Source organism: Malaya genurostris, chromosome 2, assembly GCF_030247185.1.
Source record: "Malaya genurostris strain Urasoe2022 chromosome 2, Malgen_1.1, whole genome shotgun sequence".
Taxonomy (NCBI): domain Eukaryota; kingdom Metazoa; phylum Arthropoda; class Insecta; order Diptera; family Culicidae; genus Malaya; species Malaya genurostris.
The window spans coordinates 278,156,425-278,175,021 of record NC_080571.1 but is presented as its reverse complement, the minus strand read 5'-3'; the positions used below and the strand labels follow the sequence as shown (position 1 = coordinate 278,175,021).

Here is an 18,597-nt window from a genome sequence, read left to right as displayed (position 1 = left end):
TCGTGTCGATCCTCGCTCTTCGAATCACACCTTCCAGGGCAATATTGAACAAGATACAAGAAAGTCCATCACCTTGACGTAGCCCTCTCCGAGATTCGAAGGGACTTGAGAGCGTCCCAGATACTCGGACGTAGCACATCACTCTATCCATAGTTGCTTTGACCAATCGCGTCAATCGAGCTAAGTAAGCATCAATGCAGGAAAGCCAAAAATGAAACCTAGCATTACGTAGACCGGCCATACGAGGTGGTTACAGGTTTGTATGCAAAAGATCGACTGTTTGACCACTGTTCTCTACCCAAAGTCATTTTCAAAGATGATCTTGGAGAGTACACGATTTTCAGACGAGAAACATTAAAATGAAGAACATACATAGCAGTCGAAACGTTGGGTAGTAAAATAGCCGCTATTTTTAAGACACCGCAAGATTCAGAATTATAACATTATCACATTAAGCGGTTTTTTGTGCTCTATTTTCAGTTGCATAATTCGTTTGGCAAGTAGAACCTTTTGGCGAATTGACCTATTCGACGAAACAGCTCTTGGCGACATGATCCGCTACCCCATGAATCGCAAATACAAGAATAGCGTTCTTGGCATGCCAGATTTTATTGCTATCAGACATCGAAACAGGAAAGAATTACTGAAACACGAGTTCCCAAGTAGCAAATGTAACTTATTGAAATTTCAAGAGGTTCTACAATTGTTTTAGAATTGTTTTTTATGTTAGATATGTTCAAAAAGATTTTTAAATATATTAAAATCGGTTGTGCAACTTATATCTGTTAAGTTTCACGATAATACCGAAAAAATCACTGTAGAATAATTTTAAGTATATCTAAAACAATTGTGTAGACAAATCACAAACTTGCCCACGTTGCACTAGTAGTTATAGAAGCTCTGCCAAAATTTTCACATCGTCATGTAAAAACGAAGTAACTAATACCGTTTTCGTTTATTGATCAGAGGAGCCCGAGAGCTGACCCATAGTCGCCAAAAAAACTTTTGATGAGTTTGTTTTAGCAACCTGGGGTCGCTCTAGTTCGGACTCAAAGCGCGTAGTTTCGCTCTGAAAATTTTCTCGGGTCGCAGCACGCATCCTTGTGAGTTTGTTTTTTTTATATGAGTTGTTGTTTAGGGCGCGTACCAAGTGTTCGTTTTACTCGGAGTCAGAGTCGCCCGCGTGTAGGTTCTAGAACGAAAACGGTATAAAACAATTGTTCAACTTATCAGAAATTTTCCAAATGGCTGTCATAATTGTATCGGACTTAATATATGCCGAAATGGCTGTATATCTCTTGTGACAGTGATATTATGCTTTCCGCAAGGCAAAAACTGATAAGCCGAATTGAAAACCTCGCAGTAAGCCGAGTCCGCATAGTCTTGGCTCCCTCATGAAATTTCAGGTCAGTGTGTGCAGTTTTCTTCAGTTTTAGAAAAACAATTCAAAACTTGCAAATAAGTTGTACCAGATTTATCTGCTTGAAATGAACGCAAAACTTGCCGACACAAGAATATTATCATAAAAGTTTCACAAATACAGCATTACATACGTAATGAAAATAAAAATCAATCAGATAATTTGTGTTCAGCTCTCATCTCGCGAAAAACATAAACGGGCCTGACAACACTTTTCAAAGATATTGAACGAAAAGTTAAGTTCATCATAGTTACTGTTATAGTGATATATTACCGCTTGAGCAACTTGTTTTTGCAACTAAAGCACATGAGCTCACCAAAATAAAACCTACAGTGCGTATCACAAATGTCGGGTTTACTAAGATAAATGACTATACTGTATTGTTGTTTTAGTCAACTAGTTTGATTAAAATAAAAACAACTATTCTGATAAAAATAAAAACAAAAATTTCTCTTCACAATATTTACATTTTTATATTTCCATTTATTTAGATAAAATAAATCATTACGTTGGGTGAACCATTTTCTTTTCAACACACTGTTACCCTCGATGCCATATTGGAAAATATTGAAGAACAATTCATTTCAAGATTTTTCAGATTAATTGAAACGTCAATATGATTAAAATCGTCTGGAAAGGTGTATGAATGTTTGATAGCTTTATTATACATATTTTGAACACAATTCCGATCATATTCATTGAAAAGAATAGATTATTATTTGCAGAGCTAATAAAAGTCATTTTCATTGACTGAAAAATAAACGAAAATGACAAGAAATTATTGTCACTCTCAGTTTCGCTTGCAAACTTTGAGAACGAAATCCATGTCCAGTCAATGACATAAACGGGAAAGTAGTTTCAAAATTGTGTTTTTTCTTTCATTTGCCCTTTCAGTCATTTGCAGTTTTCAGTGAAAATCCTATAGTATTCAGTGTCGATATTCAACCAAAGCTGTGAGAATTGAAAACGACAGAAAAAGGTTTCACAATAAGTTTTAACTGTTGGTGCTCGAATTTGTAGTAGTTTTGGTTTCCAAAGAAGTTCTGGGATGTAATTACTTCGATTTGCCATATTTTAGTCACTTTTTATAGCCAAGCGTCACATATTTTCAATACACCGATGCAAGAATGAAAATTTCAATTCTGCTGTTGCTACCTGAAGACGTTAGTTTGGTTTCGTCTTGTCATAGAGGAAAGAGTGACGTTGGCAATTATGCTCTCTCATTTTTTCGATGAGAAACTAAAATGCTTCGTCTCTCTTCGTTTGTTCTGGTCTCGGTCATTTGCGAATGAGACAGTAAAACATTGAAAATGAGACTGCTGAAATGGTTTCTTTCATTGAGAATGTGTGACAATTTTAAGCTCTGATTATTTGCATAGAAATAGGTGAGAAATCATCAAAACACATACATTCAAAGGCGCTTGAAAATTTCAGGCGTACGAAGACATGTTTTACCATAAAAATGCAGTTCGTTGTCGATTTTCTATTTACTAAAACATAAAAGATCAATTCTGCAATATGTAGTATTACCATTTATTTATGTGCAGAATATTTTTAAAGTTTCATGTTTGTGGTATGGGCAGTTGTATTTGTGTAAATCCGTGTTCTGCAGAATCATCCAACACGTTCTGTGTGTCATTTAATCTTACCTCTGACCTTAAATAGAACCAATAATCGAATGACAGTTCCGTTTTAAAGCGGATCGGGACGACCGCTAACGATGTTGATAATAGCGGACCGGGACGGCCGTAGACTGTGATGTGGATCGGGACGATCGCTAACAATGTTGGTACGCACGGACCGGGACGGCCGTGGACTGCTTTAGTGCGGGTCGGGACGACCGTTAATCGTTCAAAAGCGGATCGGAACGACCGCTAACGATGTTTGTAAGCACAGACTGGGACAGCCGTGGACTGTTTTGGTGCGGTCGAGACAATCGCTAACCGTTCGAAAGCGGATCGGGACGACCGCTAAGCGTTTGTAGGCGGATCGAGACGACCGCTAAGCGTTCGAAAGCGGATCGGGACGACCGCTAAGCGTTCGAAAGCGGATCGGGACGACCGCTAAGCGTTCGAAAGCGGATCGGGACGACCGCTAAGCGTTCGAAAGCGGATCGGTAGGACCGCTAAGTGTTCGAAAGCAGATCGGGACGTCCGCTAATGATGTTCGATCAAAACCGACTGCTGGTGAGATTGGAAAGTATGTACATGACTTTATGATAACGGAACTAACTATGATAGTAATATGACTAAGGAATTATTCCGCAAGGAAATGCAATGGCTAATAGAATCAAACGAACCATTGCTTCTACTTGAAAAAGAAACAGATCAATAATCCATAGCATAATCTTTATTTGGAGATGGGAGAGGATGTGTGGTTGTAAATTATCATTCATATTGCGATACCACGTGATCACGTGGTATACACATTCGATGACCGCCATTAATCGGTGCATCATCACAGCAATCGTTTGTTAGGATGTGAAAATACTGTCATTCGATTATTGGTTCTATTTAAGGTCAGAGGTAAGATTAAATGACACACAGAACGTGTTGGATGATTCTGCAGAACACGGATTTACACAGTATTGAAAATCAAATGTGAAACTTATTCATTAGAAATTATGTTTTCTATGTTTTTGTAAACATCAAATCGATTCTTGTTTACATTACGTTGTAGTTTCACAATTCTTTTTCGCTGATTTAATTGCTGCATTTGCAATGGGGTCGATGCATGAGTTTTTGTATCAGTTGCACAATAATTGTTGTTCGTGACAACGGAAGAACTTAACGATATGTTGCACAACACAGAAAAATTGCGCTTTTACCAACACAACAGTTACTACAATAGTAATATGAACTAATTGATAAATTACACAATCTGTAAAAAATACAGGACAGCAACTTAACGTGCTACTTGGGTTACTACCTTGATCAAAAAGTTTACGGAATTTATTCACAAAATTAAAAATTCAAAATTATTCATCAAAATTGATATTGTCCCCTTCAAAGTACTCTCCATTATGCCAGCGCTTGATCCAAGCCTCAAAACATTTTTTATATTCAGTTTTTGGTATGGCCATCAGAGCCATCTCGATTGTTCCATAATCTCATCTCGGGTTTCGGAACGCGTTCCATGGAGCAGTTTCTTGAGTCGACCTAATAGGAAAAAGTCGCAGGGAGCCAAATCGAGTAAATTCGGTGGTTGCAGGAATGTATTCATTTCGTTTTAGCCAAATGATCACGGATAATGATGGCATTTCGACGAATTGCTTCACGAAAACGTCTCATAACTCCTCTGCCATCTCTCTAATAGTCAATTTGCGGTCTACGGTCATCCATTCTTTGATTTTGTTTATGTTTCCGTTGGTTCTCGATGCCGATGGTCTACCGCTTCTCTCATCATCATTGACAGACTCACGGCCACTTCTGAAACATTCGTGCCACTGATAAACGACTGTTTTCTTCGGAGTATAGTTGCCGAAACACTCTTCTGCATTTGCAATGTTGTCGCACATTTGAAACCGTTTTAAACGCAAAATTTAATGCAAACTCGTTATTTCAAATTCAATTCCATTTTGAAAATTGTACAAAATCAAGGACACGCCCAATCGCAGATGTACTCAATACCGTGTAACTTTTACAAATATCCAGGTATAAAGCTGAATTAAATTTGATTGAATATCAATGACAGATGTGACAACCTAAACAAATCTAATCGAGTGACTGAAAGCGCCACACAGTGGTGATTCCAGGAACTTTTTGATCAAGGTAAATCTAAGGGTGGAAGGAAGGAAGGAGAGTGTCTGAATGAGCGATTTAAGCAGCACACAAAGGCTCTGTACGTTATTGGACCGATTTGGACAGTTGTCTGTACAGTCAAGAGGCACATGGTATCGTGATAACAGAAATTGGACCCCTTTTTGAACCTCAATCCAAGAAACATTGGGCTATCGAAAAGCGCAAGCAGAAAATGACTGAAATAGTGTCTCGGAATCATTTCGTGACAAAGAGATTGGTAGATTAAAATGTCCGTTGAAGAATGCTAACGGATTGTCCTAGAGATGATGCAAGTGTTTCAGGTTGAAAGATCGTCATTTCACTCAAAGTGTAATTTTTTATAGGTGGTGAATTAAAACACCTCGATTCCAGCTGCTTAAATGTTTATTTCATCGAAACAATCCCGAGGTAGAGTAAATTTCTCTCGTTCAGATATTAAGTTGATCATGTTAAAATGCGTGAACAATAATCATTACTCAAACATGTATTTCTGAACAATTTGATTTCAGTAGTAGTTATTTCTAGATTTAGAGACCCATCAGTTTCGCGAGAACCGTTGTCGCTCGAACGTTAATTGTTTAATAATTAAAACACAACATTCTCTTACTTCTAGGTGGGTCCCGACGCTTGACTCCAACGACGTGGCCGACAAAATCATTGATGCCGTTCGACGAAACGAGAAATATATCATAATACCAGGATACCTTCACTTAATGCTGGCCATCAAATGGTATACCGTCGAACACAGGAACACAGAACTGTGCAATGTTACAATGATTAATTTGCCTAATTTCAGGATATTTCCATGGGGTTGCAACTCGGGCTTCCTGCGACGGTTGGTTCCGGACGCTACACCCCAGCACGCGGTCACTCCCATGGCGACACCGAATGGAGCTAAGTTGAACGGCACCAGTCATCCTTTGTCCGCCGCCGCAACCACTTCGGCCGACAACAACAATACCAAATCTTCTTCCCTGTTGGTGCATCGATTGTCCACCGGGGAACGAGTTCTTTAGGCATAACAAATTCTGCAATTTTCCGTCACCTTACTAGGAAACTATCCTCCATACACTGCTTACTGTTACATTCGCAGGACTGACAGATTTATGAATGAGAATCGAAACTCTGGAAGCCGGCTATCGCCGGTTTATTTTAAATCGGGTGGGGGGCAGTTTTTGAAACAATTTCAGTCAGCATGTCAAGTGTAGAGGTACGAACCAATGTGATTGCCTTTTAAGGGAAAGAAATTATCTTTAAACATAAAAAAAACAGCAGGTTAGCAAATAAGGCTGGATCATTCCTATGAATTGGGTTAGTTAGTGGTAAGGTAAGAACGCTAGTTGTAAGTAAGTCTTTAAATTTCCTGTTCCTGATAATACAGTTTACTTTCAATCGATTTCAAAATATCGTTAAATGTAAAAAAAATGCTCTAAAAAGTGTCTTGCTATGCTTTGGACAATTTAAATTATGTACATGATAATTGAAGCAATATCGCATATAAACTCTTCTAAACATTGCCCAATCTTTCCAAATGAAATTAGAGTAGCTGTTTTAGTACAATAAAGCAAACGTTAAACCTACTCTATTGCTGTTGTTTTTCTTCTTATTATGCGCGAAAGTTCACTCGAATTTCTATGGCAACCGCACTCACACGAACACGGAACGGTAAGCAATTAGCTGATATCTTATCAGGCTCGACATCCAACGGCTTCGATATTGATGAACCTATATAAAAAAGTGTGGTTTCTTTCATTCAGTTTTACTACTACAACGGGTTGAAGCAGTTGATCAGAATTTTTCTCTAAGAAAATGTGACATAATTAGCATAAAGAAAACATCATTTTCCAATATCAACTGTCAACTCATCAGAATGGACTTTTGCAAATGCATTATATCAATTTCGTTGTTTGCCATTTTAGCTCAGAGTGTAACTAGTCAAAGTAAGTTTATCGTAGCCAGGATAACTGAATAACTAAATCTTGATGCGGGAACTTGTTCAACGTTTCAGATTTGTCGAAATGTTTCTTCCAGAAAACGTGTGTCGAATGTCTGGATGCGGATTTTTCCTGCGCCTGGTGTACCGATGAGGTATGTAGAAAATCAAGCTGCTATAAAAGAATCGAGCTTCGAAGGACATTGCTCCGAAGTAGCAAGGGTTCTGTCAGATTATCTACGTGTGGGTATTTACGTTTAGTGAAAGTAGATAAGGGTCAAGGCGTGGTTGCTGAATGATAACGGAATACGCTACCATGAATCTGTTCATGATGGTGAAGGAAGTCGCCCTCACTGATTCCACATGTATATTAATTGCCAGTTTATTTGTAAACAAACTGCCATAACATTGTTATCAGTGTTCATAGGAAATAGAGCGAAACGCTGTTCCGCTGGAAGAATAATTCTTAGTGAAGATGCAAATTGTTCGCACCAGAGCGCTAAATTTAGGAGTGATGCAATCCTTCCAGAGAATTTCCGAAATTACAACAGAAAAGGTGATAATCGGGATTGGAAGCGAATCGCTCCGATTTGGATGAATCTTTAAACACGTCTTCAGTAAGGCAAACCCAATAATTTCACATGGATGGAGAGACCAATTTTACTCCAGGTTGATTTAAAAAAAACGTTTGTTTTTTGTCCGTACTTTCTACAAATCAATGTAACAGTTTACTGTATACACATTAGGGTGCCAATAGTTTGGGGTCATCTCTAATTTCGTAAAGCGGTAGTCAGACCCGTACCAGACCCTGTCAGCTTGGAGCGAAATCAATCTTCAGTTCAGCAACGCCATCGCACGGTGTCGCATTCAACATATCATGTCAATTGTATGAGTGCGCAGTGCTGCTATTTTGGCGCGCACGAATTTGACATTTCTCTCCCCATACTTTTATGTACGAGATTCGATGCGGACTCGCCTGAGGGCGCCATGTTCGGAAAAAAGGATGTTGCCAATGATTTGTTCGGGAAATGTGAGAGCTGGATATCTTGTTAATATGATTTCTTTGCCCGTACCCAGGATTTCCTTTCGGTAGGAGCCCTCAAATGAAAAAAAAATGCTGTAAAAATGTTGCTGAGGATTGCTTATATACATAATTTTCGGTGCGCCATTCAAACTTTATCATTGAGCTGTTTGCAACATTTTTGGGAAGGTAGTGCGTTTTATCGGTTATGTCACTTATACAATTATATATCAAGAATCGGAAGTGTTTTCGATGTTTCATTTTCCGATTTCGTCGAGCTGCGTCAAATGATATAAAACAGCCGGGGTCTCCGTGGTTCCAAACGAAAGTCGATTTTTACAGCAACTCTTTCTATAGATAAAGCCACATTTCATTTAAACACTAGAATGTGATTCTACAGATCTAAAGCAAAAAATTTGTTCCAAGTGACTTTACCCCTAGAAGCAACGAATATGATTATTTTGATTGTTGAATTTAATATCAAAGTAACTTTATTTTTGTTTTTAGAATTTTGTTAGATCAGTCGTGATTTTTTTATTGATTTATTTAATTTTATGTTACAGATATAATCCCAATAATGACAAAAAATCGAAAGCAAACTGTTCTCGACGGGGCTACAACGTTTGGCGAAAAGTCGTTTGTCATACTACCGTTTGGCATTATGGTTATCAGTGTACAACTTTGCTTCCGCCGTTTTCCGATAGGTTAGGCTGAGGCTGGTTAAAATACATAGATGATAATGCCTTTAAAGTGAGTATGTACAGTGTCTAACGAATTGTCATCGCCGTTTCAGTGGCAGTTGTTCTTGTTTTCGTATTATTCACGTCCGAAAATGTCTGTTTATGTGCCCAATTCTCGCCATTTGCGGGAAGTTTTACTTTTCTGTTACAATTCGAAAAAAAATGCAACTGAAGCGCATCGAATGCTCTCAGAAACTTACGGTGATGCTGCTCTGAGTAAAAGTGCTGTTTTATCACCGAATTCGAATAAAACAGATGAATACACTTCAATTTTTGCTACAAGTGTGATACTTCACTCACAGACTAACAGACAGGACACTCAAATTAGATTCTTCAATCATTTTAACGGTCATTTCGAATATTCCTTTAGTTGGGACAGTACTCGCATAGGTCATGATGGCGCCACGTTACCCTATCTAAACATCCTGTCTGTCATTTAGACTGTGTTTATTTTTTTCATTTACCAAACAGAGTTACCATTCATACAGAATTACCTGTAATGTATTGATTTGTGTACGTCCATGCGAATTTCATGCAGGATACAGATTTAATACATATTGCCAAAACTATATACATAATTGTGCCTACTTTTCATCCTCCAACGCAATGCAAAATCAAACCCGTTTTGTTACAATATTTACTTGCTTCTGGTCTGCCGCCACTTAATTTCGGGTGAAAACTACCAACACAATAAAATATAATCTAGATGAGCAACGTTGAGAAAAATATATGGTTACCTTCCAACATCGCTAAAAAAGTTAAATATATTATCAACGTAATCCAATAATTTATTGTGACGATTCATTTTCAAATATTATGATGAAATCAGGCATCCCAGCAAGCAGCTGATCGGTGTTGACAAACGAGGGGAAGCCAACTAGTAAAAAAAAACTTTTACATACCACAAGGGGTGTACCGATAGTAAATAGTTCGCGCAGTACAATATAGGTGGAACTAGTGCATCACGAAAAATTGTTTTTATAAGAATTTACTCATACTGTCATGTCTGTTAGCCTGTGCTTCATTAGCAAACAAACTTGCACATTGAAAAAGTCACTCGCACACAAGTACAAATGCAAGGGTGCTACATTTTTTGTTATGTTCATCACGTTGCCAGATGTCCGAATAATAGACAACGCCACTTCCAGTGAATCTCTCAACGAGTGAGCTAAGATAGAGTGCTTCTATAAAGGAAACTGTATTATTCAATGCAAAACATTTACAGCTTATATTGACAATTCGTCTGTCAGGTTTCGCCACATACACACGCAAAATATTTTAAACAGTACTCTATTCGTGTTTCAAATATTGTGATTTCTCGGTTGATTTTTTAATAGGGCGTATAAGCAAGTGACAGATTCTCTTTAATCACTCTCTCTTTCGATTATTGTGATGTGATAAAAAAGATTTTCTTTGATGTCACTATTCTGTTTGAAAGTCGAAAGTTTCGGGTATCATTTTATGCAAAGAGTTGAGTGATAAAAGTGGGAACCGCTTGGTAATTAATAGAAGAGAACGTAAACAAAGAGAAACGGTCACTTGCTTATACGCCCTATTGAAAAATCAACCGAGATTTGCACTAGAGGTTTAACAAAGATTGCGATGTGACAAGATAGCGACAAAATACCGCAATGATAGCGAAACTGTCATTCGCATTGGTTCAACCCCTTCGAGACCAAAAAGCAGATTTTTTCCCCATTTTCAGTGATTGTATACAATTTTTAACCCGCTTTATTTCCGGATCCGGAAGACGGATCCGCATTCATTTGAACCTAAGTTTGTGAAAATCGGTCGCGCCATCTATGAGAAAAGTTAGAACACATATTTTCTTTTTTTTGCGCATTTTACCCCATAACTCCCGAACCGGAAGTCGAATCCAAATAATATTCAGGAATTTTTTATGGGACCTCAAGACCTTTCATTTGAATCTAAGTTTGTGAAAATCGGTTCAGCCATCTCTGAGAAAAGTTAGTGCACTTATTTTCACAATTTTTTGCACATTTTACCCCATAATTCCGGAACCGGAAGTCGGATCCAAATAATATTCAGGAATTTTGTATGGGACCACGAGACCTTTCATTTGAATCTATGTTTGTGAAAATCGGTTCAGCCATCTCTGAGAAAAGTTAGTGCACTTATTTTCACAATTTTTTGCACATTTTACCCCATAATTCCGGAACCGGAAGTCGGATCCAAATAATATTCAGGAATTTTGTATGGGACCACGAGACCTTTCATTTGAATCTAAGTTTGTGAAAATCGGTTCAGCCATCACCGAAAAAAGTTAGTGCAAAAAAACGTTACATACACACATACGCACACACATACACACACATACATTTTGCGTACTCGACGAACTGAGTCGAATGGTATATGACACTCGGCCCTCGGTTCAAAAGTCGGTTTTCACAGTCATTGCATAACCTTTCTATATGAGAAAGGTAAAAATAGAGTAAACCATCAAAAACCATGCATTTGGAGGAAGTAGTGAAATGAATGACCCGGATTGGCGGTTCAATGCATAAGGCCCCGACCAGGAAGGATTCTTAGTGTCCAAGGTTCTGTTTCTATGTGTTCGACATGTGTATGATGCCTAAATGTTTTGCAATGATTTTAATCTGCTCTGCAGAAAGCAGATTAACAATATTTTGTAACTGAAGTACTGTAAGAACAGTTTTAACAGAACGATTTTAACAAAGTTTTCGAAATTTCATAAATTGCTGACAAATGATCAGAAAAATTTAAGCGATAATTCAGTGGAATTGATTAATAAATTACAATATCGAGTTATAGGAATCTCGGTCATGAATTTAGTTTAAAAAAAATCTCATCTTAGTAGATGCGTTAAAGAGTAGAAAACCGAAAAATCTTTCCGTTTTATTCTACTACCATCCCTCGTATTGTGGTCAGATACGTATTTTGTATAGCTTGTAGGCTTCTTCAGTGTCTGAGAATGAAGCTCGTATTTGTCCAGAATACGAGGTATAATAATAGAATTGAAAGAAGGATTGTTACTCAATGTACTTAAATCCGTAGGTTTCAGTAGGAAATAGCATAAAAGTATACTTCATCTAGAGATCTATAAAATTTCTCGACATCCGTAGATCTGATTTTTGGTTTAACTGACAAGTTTAAATTAAAGTTAGTAAAACCACGGAAACCACAATGTTTTCTCTGATTCATTTTTCGGTTTACTTTCCAATTCGCACCAGAACATTCAACTGTTTTACATCGATTTGCCGCAACTTATTCTCGCACATCATTTGGATACATTTTAAGAATCTGTCTCTATCCGTTCGAGAAAAGCTTTACCAAACTTTGTTAACCATTTCTAGAAACGTTCATCAACATTGTATTACTTGTTGCGTGGGTTAGATTAGATATTTGAGATCGTACAATGCTTATTTGCTTTTTGGTAGTGTCTTTGGTAGGGCGCTTATAAAAAAGTTATAGTTTAAAAATATTTTCAAATGGTGATTCGAAATCTTACGTTGTGCCAAGTACCAAGCTCTATCATAGCGATAAGTTCGCAACAATAAAAATACGAATTTTCTACCGGAAATTAGGTCGAATTCAACTACCGTAACAAAGTTGATTACTTACGAGATGAAACTGTTGTATTTTTATGAGAATAAAAAAATATTTACTTCCATTCCAAAGCTGCGTCGCTAGTATTTATTAGTAACCCTCATCGGTTAAAATTACTTAAAATATTTTGGCAATAGACGATTTGTTCTAATGCAAATGTACTCAATTGTAGAACTACGGAATGTACAAATCACGCTGCATGACTTTGAGCGATATTCAAGCATCTAACTGCAGCTCGGACAAAGTTGAAACGAACAAAAACTTTAGTAAGCTAACAATTATCAAAAAAGAACCTTTAAGGGATTACGACCGGGAAAAACTGGAAGCCATTCAAATCAGTCCCCAACGAATAAAGATTCAATTGGGAAAACGTAAGTTACTATCGAAAATCATTCCCCTTTGCCCTCTTTTAGTAATTTCCTTCTTTCAGTCGAAGCCCACACTTTCCATTTCACGTACAAGCCGGCTAAGAACTACCCACTGGATCTGTACTATCTGATGGATCTGACCTGGTCCATGAAAGATGACAGAGACACCTTAATCAACATGGGCGATCAGCTGGCGAAAGCTCTCGCCAATCTGACGGAAAACTATGGACTCGGTTTCGGTAGTTTCATCGATAAACCGATTATGCCGTTCGTGCAGACCGAAGAACACCGACTGAAGAATCCCTGTAGCATTGAAAAGCAGGTCTGCGAACCGACATACGGATTCCGGCACCGGCTTCAAATTACCAACAACATTGATGGCTTTATCGAGAAACTAAAGACGAGCAATGTTTCGGCTAATTTGGATAACTTGGAGGGTGGTTTAGATGCTCTGATGCAGGTGCTAGTGTGCGATGACCGTATCGGATGGGGTGCCAACACCAGGAAAATTGTCATTTTGGCTACCAACGGATACATGCACATGGCAGGCGATGGACTGCTGGCTGGGATTAGCGAACGGAACGATAAGCAGTGCCACCTTTCGGACAATGGGGAGTACTTGGGCTCTTTAATTTATGATTATCCGTCATTGGAGGAGATCTACAGAGTTCTGGGGAAGTCCAAAACAGCGGTCATATTCGCTGTTACGGACGAATTACAGGAATACTACAAGTCCATGAGGGATCTGATGGAAGAGTTTACTAGTGTCGGTCTGTTACAAGACGACTCATCGAATATTTTGCAACTGGTTGAAACAGGCTACCGAGATTTCGTGAAAAGAGTTGAATTTACCGACAACGCTCCCAGTTATATTCAGCTTTCGTATTTAACGGATTGTGGTGGAATCTACAAAACTCCGCAAGAGGTGAATAAATGCGACAATATTGAAATAGGAAAGGAGTATGATTTTTTTGTTGAGGTACGACTAGTAGATTATCCATCGGATTTGGTCTCAAATTTAACCGTTAAAATTGAGGAAGCGCTAATCAGTAATGAAGGTGTAGTATTGGATATCGACATCAGACAACATTGTCAATGTGAGTTGGATTCTGAACCCGTTAGCGGAAGCGAGATCTGCATTGGCAACGGAGACTATTCCTGTGGAATGTGTTACTGTCACTCAGGATGGTAAGTCAACTCAAATGTACTGGCAGTTTCATTATCTTTAATAACGCATTTATATAGGATCGGGAAAAGGTGCGAATGTAACTTACAGAACTTTGACAGTAGTGCTGATCTTCTCAATCAATGTCGCGAAGAAGGGGAACTCGACGAGCTGGGACCGATTTGCTCAGACCGAGGTGAATGCATCTGCGGTCAGTGCTTGTGCAATCCGGGATTCGAAGGACCTCACTGCGAGTGTTCCCAATGCATTCCGTGAGTTCAGTTCGGTTTTTTTAGATTCGCTGTCATTCTAATCAATTATTATTCTTTTTTAGAATTTCTGGAGTCATTTGCAGCAACCATGGTGAGTGCGACTGTGGTGCCTGCAATTGTCAAAATGGATGGGCCGGAGATGAATGTGACTGTTCTACCGACCAGGGTACGTGCAAGGCGCCGCATAAGGAAGAACTTTGCTCCGGACAGGGAGAATGTTCTTGTGGCCGGTGCCTCTGTAGCGAGTCCTATTTCGGACCGTACTGTGAAGCTATGGCTGGATCGGAGTCCGAACTATGCTCCTACTATGACGATTGTGTACGCTGTGCAATTCACAAGAAGTTGGGAGCAAAATGTGACAATTTAGAAGCGGAGTGCAAAACGAAGTTGGGTTTGTACAGCGCGGAGTTTTTCGACACACTTGAAGGTATGAAGGTTTGCTATCTATCTGATTTCTCGGTTCATAGCTGAAACGTACTATTTCTAGATATGCTAAACTGCACCGCTAGAATAACCCATGAGGAAATCACATGTGATTTCAAATACACCTACGCGTTCGACAATCGGAAAACTCTTATAAAGATTTTGAATCAAGACTGCAGCAAAACAAATGTCATCGCAACAGCATTCTCTATTGCTGTTTTGACACTACTTCTAGGTACTCTTGTAATGATAATATTCAAAGTTAAAATGGTGATAGAAGACCGAAAATTGTACCAAAAATTCGAGAAAGAACAACAAAACGAAACATCGTACGAGATGCAGAGTCCGCTGTATAAATCACCGATTTCGAGCTTCACTGTACCGAAAGAGATGGCTGATAGCGAATTGAAGTGAATGCGCCTCGTGGTAGGCAACGACAAAACAGGCTGCAAAGCTTTTAGTAGAAGTACAGTGATCCTCGTGTTTTGACAGTTGGCTTTGTTTTCTGTGATGATAACGAATTCGACTTTTTTTTGTAAGCTTCTCCATTTGTGTTATCTTGTGAGATGATGATAGCTTTATCCTTAGGTTGCATAAAAATGGTGTTGCATTCAAAATTACTTAATGTTCATGATGAATCATTGAACAAGAAAGTCGAGGTAACGCAGTTTATGTAACAAAATGAAATAAATTATTCTTCATGAAATCATACAATTCACATTTTATTACTACACAACAAACCAAACGGAATTTATCACTGTTGTAATATGTTAATGATAATTCCAGTAGAAAAGATTAAAGTGTCTGTTAAAACGCCGGTAAACGTCACACCGAAAATTATGTACATAAGCAATCTTTAGTAACATTATTTTTCTATCTGTGGGCCCCTACCGAAACGAAAGCCTGGGTACAAGATTGTTGGAATGTTCCGAAGTGAAATGCATAATCATTGTCAAAAAAATTTCTGGATGACTTGGAGACTTGTTTCTGTGATATTTTGGACAATTTCTCCAAACGGGAGCCGCATATTCAATGATTGGATAAACTGTTTGTCTATGAACAACTAGTTTGTTTGGGTTTGGCAATTTGAATTTTCTATTATTCAATGGGTAAAGACATCTCAGTAGAATGTTGCATTTTAAATATAACTGTTTTGTCTACATGCGAACTCAAGAGAAACTTGCTATCGATTATTAGTTTGAATAACACAATTTAACATGATCTTGAATAAAAATTTGAGTGAAATACGACGCAATACATATACATAAATAGCATCTTTGAAAATGTAAAGTCACAAGATTTTTTTCGAACTGTGTAATTCAAAGCCATTTCATTTTAGTTTAGTTATTCTCAGGTGGAATAATTCTGGGAGATTGATGCATATTTTCCAACTGAGGAAATATTCAACCAATAAACTAATAGGTTTTTGCATTTTGGTTACTAACGAACGAATCACGTGATCTTTGAAGAAGAGAGAGGTGTCATCTGTGAACAGTAAGAGTACGCCACAAGCCGTAAGCGCCGGAATGGCTGACTTAAAAAATGTTCAATAATATTGGACCATGGATATTGCCTTGAGGAACACTAGCAGGAACGTTAAAATTAGAGATCGGCAATCCGTTCGCGAACGGTTCAAAAGAACTAGTTATTCTAGAAGAATAAGTGAACAAGAGTTTTTTTTTATTAAAGAATGACAGTTTTCTGCTCTAAGGGCTGGGGTCCACTAAGAGATTGATAGTACCTATTAACTCTCTCCGGACAGTACCATCCTATATGCCGTGTGGAATCCGGCGGAAAAAAATGAACCAAGAATAGATCCACTGGGTAAAAGGCGACAATTGCAGGAGTTTCTTTTTCCTTTCAGTTATCAGATATATTCAATGTTCCACTTCTGATTACTCTATTTTACTAAATTATCTCTTCATTCATTGGAATGTTTTCTTCTTCCATGTTATTGATTGTCTTTCAGGATTATAAATTGAATGATAAAAATCAACTATTGCGCAAATCCGTTGATATTACAAAGTTACCAACAGAGACAACATATTTTGGTGTATTGAATACACAGTAAAAAACACTTGATATTAATATTTCAAACAATAAATTAATATTTTTCTCGGTAGCCGGCTGACCAGATCAACCAATATAACCAATTAATAATTTATATAAATAATTAAAATATTAAAGCGGAAATAATAAAGAATCAAGTCGTGCGTGAAATCTTTTGACCTTCATTTGGTGATTTAAAATGATTTTATTTCTACTGCTTAGAATATGCCAATGCAATTAATCAACTATTTTGTCTGAATCCTATTCACTCGTTTATTTTGTATCACGTAATTTCATTTATAAAAAATAGGGAAATTTTTATTCTTTACGCGATAGTATTGCAAATTTTTCTTCAGTTTCCTCGAATAAGAGCTGTGAATCAAGACTTTCCGGGACTTCCATATAGGATATTGTTGAAACGTTCACTCGGGAAATCAGTGAGTTTAGTGGTGCATCCGTGCATCTTGAAACCGGAACATACTGAGTCGCGCGCGAATAATACCAATACTGAAATTTTTACTAACAAATATCCTTCTCCCGTGACACTTGTGGAGTGCGCAGTAGTATATACGGCCTCTAGTAACAACATATGTTGGACTAACATCCCTTCCCATTCCTTAGACGATCTACGTTCGGGCCTGGCCGGCGCCGGTACTGATCAATGAATCCAGGGATTACCAGAAGATGTACATTGAAGGATGATTTACCAGTCCCAGGTCGGATCATCTAGAAACTCCCTGTACAATTTCAGCTAATCCCGATCAGTAACGGAGTAGCAACCAGGGGTGGTCGCTCAAGCTCAAGCTCAAACTCAAAGAATGACAGTTTTCTGCTCTTTTCAATGGAAATGGAAATAATCGAATTCTTTGAGAAAGTGCACACAGTAACTGCGTGTTTTGGAAGATTTGAAGAATATGGTAAAAGTTGATTCGCGATTTTAAAAAAAAGGCGGTCAAACAGTTCTATATTTGCACTAAACTGAGGATATTTCCCTTCTATTTGCGAGCAAGAAATCCTAATAGTTCTTTAGAAAACTTTTAAAGCCATTAGAACGGCTGATTTTGTGTAATGCTCTCCACCGTTGCTTTTTCACCAATGCAAATGACTGACAGCTATGACGTAATCGCTCTTGTCGAAAGCGAAACTAGCTTTGCAAACGACACAAAATACATCTGCTCGCAGTGGCGATAGAATCCAAACTGATCCAATTTTTGTTGATAGGTTTGTTTTTACCTGATTTCGTTTGTAGCTAATTCACTAATGGGCGGTCCTAACGGCTATAAAAATTGCAGCATATAGAATTTTAATTTCAATATTTCATTTCGGATTCACATTTCATTGAAAGAAACTATCCGGATGCTGAACGGGATTCATTCCTGCCTTTCAGAAGAACCAAGTTGTGGAACTCACTACGATATTAAACACTGTTCGGAACATTTTCTCGAACGATTTGTTGTACAGCAGCAGATATTTTGTTCTCTTCCTCAGAACGCGTTCTGATTGGCTGGTGTTGACATGGGTCAAATGAGACAAGTTTTTCAATAGTGTACTATTAAAATACCTCAATGCTTTTTCTATACACGCTTAAGTTAAAAAATTTCGATTTTATTAGTAGTTAGATTATATAAATCCTTCTACAGATCACTGAGCTATGAGCTTTAAAAATACGAGAAAGGCAAACGCGCCTTATGAATTATCCTCTTTGATACTCGTTTATACCAAACGTTTCAGAAAAGTTTAATTTTGAATTATTTGAGATTATGTTAAACAACTGAATATTTTGATCATAAAATTGTGATCATATTTCCGATGGCGTGCAGCTAAAATTATGTTGATTCG

The 18,597-nt window shown here is 37.9% G+C and overlaps 2 protein-coding genes across 5 annotated transcripts in view; both read left to right on the top strand.

Moving 5' to 3' along the window:
* LOC131430232 (short-chain dehydrogenase/reductase family 16C member 6) overlaps positions 1-6,779 on the top strand; it is an 83,743-nt gene extending 76,964 nt beyond the window's left edge. For all 3 annotated transcript variants that reach the window (XM_058595012.1, XM_058595011.1, XM_058595010.1), the window contains 2 exons: positions 5,813-5,929; positions 5,996-6,779. In XM_058595012.1, the coding sequence (XP_058450995.1) occupies positions 5,813-5,929; positions 5,996-6,215 (337 nt within the window). In that variant the 3' untranslated portion in view covers positions 6,216-6,779. The remainder of the gene's footprint in view (positions 1-5,812; positions 5,930-5,995) is intronic.
* Positions 6,780-6,970: 191 nt separating this feature from the next.
* LOC131430231 (integrin beta-nu) lies at positions 6,971-15,370 on the top strand. 2 transcript variants are annotated; one of them, XM_058595008.1, is made up of 7 exons: positions 6,971-7,139; positions 7,208-7,287; positions 12,654-12,852; positions 12,912-14,037; positions 14,095-14,286; positions 14,349-14,713; positions 14,774-15,370. In XM_058595008.1, the coding sequence occupies exons 1-7, from the start codon at positions 7,070-7,072 to the stop codon at positions 15,121-15,123; spliced, it is 2,382 nt and encodes a 793-aa protein (XP_058450991.1). In that variant the 5' UTR covers positions 6,971-7,069; the 3' UTR covers positions 15,124-15,370. The 2 variants fall into 2 exon arrangements, with proteins under 2 accessions (XP_058450991.1, XP_058450992.1); XM_058595009.1 differs by having other exon boundaries at positions 7,002-7,139; positions 7,231-7,287.
* Positions 15,371-18,597: the final 3,227 nt, after the last annotated feature.